This window comes from Entamoeba invadens (assembly GCF_000330505.1).
Source record: "Entamoeba invadens IP1 unplaced genomic scaffold scaff_1105074726041, whole genome shotgun sequence".
NCBI classification, from domain to species: Eukaryota; Evosea; order Mastigamoebida; family Endamoebidae; genus Entamoeba; species Entamoeba invadens.
Window position 1 is genome coordinate 27,368 of NW_004440401.1, and position 4,064 is coordinate 31,431.

At 26.0% G+C, this 4,064-nt stretch overlaps 1 protein-coding gene across 1 annotated transcript; it reads left to right on the forward strand.

Moving 5' to 3' along the window:
- Positions 1-3,267: 3,267 nt before the first annotated feature.
- Positions 3,268-4,014, forward strand: EIN_510620 (hypothetical protein; the record flags this gene model as incomplete). Its single annotated transcript, XM_004256942.1, has 1 exon — positions 3,268-4,014. A coding segment is annotated over one exon (747 nt), but the record flags the coding sequence as incomplete, so codon positions are not given.
- Positions 4,015-4,064: the final 50 nt, after the last annotated feature.

A 4,064-nucleotide genomic window follows, 5' to 3' on the forward strand; every position in this document is an offset into this window, starting at 1 on the left:
GCAATACACCCGTTATGTAAGTCAAAATATGGCTGTCATATCTCACAGAAATGATTGCTCTATAAAAGGGGAGGCAGCATCTTTGTAATCACTCGTTAAATACACATGCCAAAGAAGGGAGGAAAGAAGGGAGCTGCTGCTGCACCAAAGGAAGCCGCACCAAAGGCTGCTGCCACTGAAAAGAAGGAGGAGAAGAAATAAGATGTATTCTAATTTACTACTCGTTTAGTATTTTGTTATTAATATTTTACATTAATATTAACTTACTATATAAAATTAATAAATTATATAACAATTATCAACACTGTGCTGTAATTATTTCAAACAAGAACATACAAAATTCGAATAATGTTAAATATAGCAACGCGAACATTGTTATATAATCAATACTTTTGAAATGATGATAAAGTTCATGTATATATTCATTTATAACATTTCATCATAATTCAAATGACAAATTTTTACCATCATAACACGCTGACACATTTTGGTTTTGGTTCGTATTTTATAACTGTGGCGAAAGTTCTTTTAGTACTTCGATAAAAACAAAACTCAAAACTTGATAATATCAATTTTTATATTTTAGTAATATGTTAATATTTTTTACTATATACAAATTTATTGTGTTTTATTCTTATTAAATTAAAAGAGTATACATAGTGCCGATAAGTCGTATTTTATAAACCACATCTTTGCTTATTGTATTACCTGATTTTATTCAAACTGATATTACATAGCAGTTTTGTGCTTTCCAAATGACAAGAATATATTCTAAAAATAGAAAAAAGAGACAATCCGATTTTATAAGTTCAGAACGTTAATTTAAAAGCTTTTAGTTAAGCAAAGTTGAGACTTGCTGGTACCGCAAAGATGCAAGGTGACAAGGCGTGACTTACTCTATTTGGGATATTGCTTTTGGGATTTACCAGACCCCCTTCAGCCACCAGGTTAACTTCTAGTGGAATATATCGCTTATTGGAGGCATTGATATCTACTTTTGAGGACTTAAACTATTTGGTGTCTCTCCTGTGTGTGGTTGGTTACAGTTTCTCTGGAAAATAATTATATTCAAACACCAAATATAGTAAACATAATTTTTACAAAGTTATTGATATCCGTCTCCATTTTTACTCGAAAATACTCATTTAATCATTTTTTATTTAAATGTGTACTAAAAACCATTTTTAATTACAATTTTTATTCTTCAAAACATACTTATTCAAAACAATAAAAAACTCATCATATTTTTATTTATTCAAAAAATTACCTTAAATAATTAAAAGGCATTCAATATTATTTGTTATCATATCACCATGTCTGTATTTTCAAAAAATAACAAATGTATATTTATTATTTTAAAAAAATCCACACAATTTTATCGTTTTAATTTTTGATAATTATTTTGTGATTTGTTTGCCAAATCAATTTACATTCTAATTTAACAGATTTTGAAAATGTCAATTATAAACTAATAGTGTTATTATTTGAGTGGTACGTGCTTTAAGTAAACAACAAAACCTAACAAAATAAAAGTAACACATTAATAAGATAATACAAAATAATTAAAATATATAATAATGTTTTTGAATATTTTATTATAACGTCGATAAATTACAAAAAGGATTATAAATGTAAACAAAAAATTGTGCGTTTTTCTACAAACCCAACCTATTTAATGCCCAAATTAAAAAGTATATCTTAATTAACGAAAATGTTGAAAATATAAAAAAAATAAATGTTGTATCAACAATAATTTATTAGGTAAATACCACACATTTTTAAAAATAATCGAAATATTGTATTTAAACTATTCAGTAAATTTATATATAAATACTAAAAATGCAACACAAAAACAATTTATTGATAAGCCAAAATAAACAAAGTAATTGACATTTTGGATGCGTGTTTTCATATATTAACACAACAAAGATAATAACACAATTATATATTTGAATAAATTAACTACAGATATACAATATTGTCAATACTAATGCGAATGTTGAATTGAATTTCCAGTTGAATTATGACTGTTAATGAATTCTTTTTTTAATATTTATTGCGATTTTCGTGTTGTTTGTTTGACTTTATGTTGAAACAAAGAAAAAAATCAAATATAAACGATTGTTATTAATTCCATTGTGTGACGATATCAATTTCCACATTTTTCATTCAATAGATTTTTGTTGAAAAATACATATAAGCGAGATATTATATACAATTATCTTTTTGAATTTATCGTTTTTATATTAAAACCACAACAACAAACACGCGTGTATATATAAACAAAATACAACAGCTATGATAAATTTAAATAAAAGCACCCTTAAACACCATTTTAAATAATTTAACAACAACATTTTGTGTTTCGTGTTTTACTCTATATTGCAACACTTTTGTTATAAAAACAATCTAAAAAACAAAAGGTTGTAACTTTTAATTATGTAAACATGAAACATCAGACTAATAATTAAAAAATAACACCAAATTGAGAATATCACAGTTTACACCAATTTTGAGTTACAATCCGTGGCTCACTTAAACTTGTATATATATTTAAACCAATTTCCCGTAGTCTAGGGGTAAATTATTCATTAAAAACAAGCTTTTTATGGGTTACGTTTCTCAGCGTGTTTTTATAATGATTATGAATGTAACAACTACAAGCTGAAAACGTATCTGGTTAATGCATCAAAAATAATCTAAAAAACTTGAAATAATAGGGCATTTTTAGATGTGGTGGACATTTTTTTAATCATATTAAACAGCCTTATGATTAACATTTGACATTTTTTATAAACATTTCAAATAGTTTGAATTTGTTTATTTGAACAAGTATTTTTTGATTATTTAGAAAAATTCATATAGTATAGTCTTTTTGTTAATGATATCAAAAAAAAAGATTTTTAAATGTTTTTACTGTTGTTTTTATTGATTGTTATTATTTTATTTGAACTGAGAGCATCGTTTTGAATACATAATGATTGACTATTTATAATACATTTTAGTTTCGCCGTATTTCCAATTAAAATCATTATCATTTCAAAAAAACATTGTCTGTTTAATTGATTTTTTTTCTTTACCTTTTAAATTTATTAATTAATAAACGGAAAATAATTAATTGAATAAAATATCAACAAACTTGTTTTAATAATCAAAACTTAAAACTTAAATAGACTTATATTGCTAGAAACAAGTAAAAGTCAAGACTCAATCTTTTTAATTGTTTTTTGAGTGTAAACTAAAATTATTAATACACGAAACTAAAGTATGGCAAGACTCGATGGATATCACATGATGATTGTATCAAAATATTTCACTTTATTTGAAGACTTTGTTAAACTCGAAATGTTAAACAAAAAGTTTTTCAAAAACACCGAAAAGTTCCACTCGAACCCAATTCCATTGACAAATATCAATTTAAAATATTTCCCAAACGTTGAAACTTTAAATATTTATAATGAGACAGACGAAGACTTTGGATATGAAGTATTGACTTCTAACACGACATATCCTCAAAATGTCAGAAAATTGTTTTTTAAAGTGAATGTTTGGTACGAAGTTTCTTATAAGAAGTACGTCGAGTCTTCAAAGGCGTTTCTCGGCAAAGTTTCTTTCAAGAACTTAGTGCTTATCAATTTTAAAGATTTGAACAGTGAAGTTATTAGCCCAAATATTCGAGTGATTGGAGAAAAGTGTTTTAGATATGCGCCAATAGCAGACATAGTAATACCACCAACAGTTATTAAAATCAAAGATAATGCTTTTGAGAACGCGACAAGATTAAGTCACATCTCATTTCCACAGACTGTATGGAATATTTCACAAACAACGTGTTTGAATTGCTGCTTGTACTCATTGAATTTTCGATTTGGGGTGACTAAAATATCGTCTTTCGCGTTTACGAACAACAGTCTAAGTATGATCACACTGCCCGAAAGCCTCGAAATAATAGAAGATATGGCATTTGCAAATAATAATTTATTAAAAGATATTACAATACCAAAAAGCGTGAAAGTGTTCAAAGAAAACGCTTTTTATAAATGCAAAAAACTAAAGAAAATAAA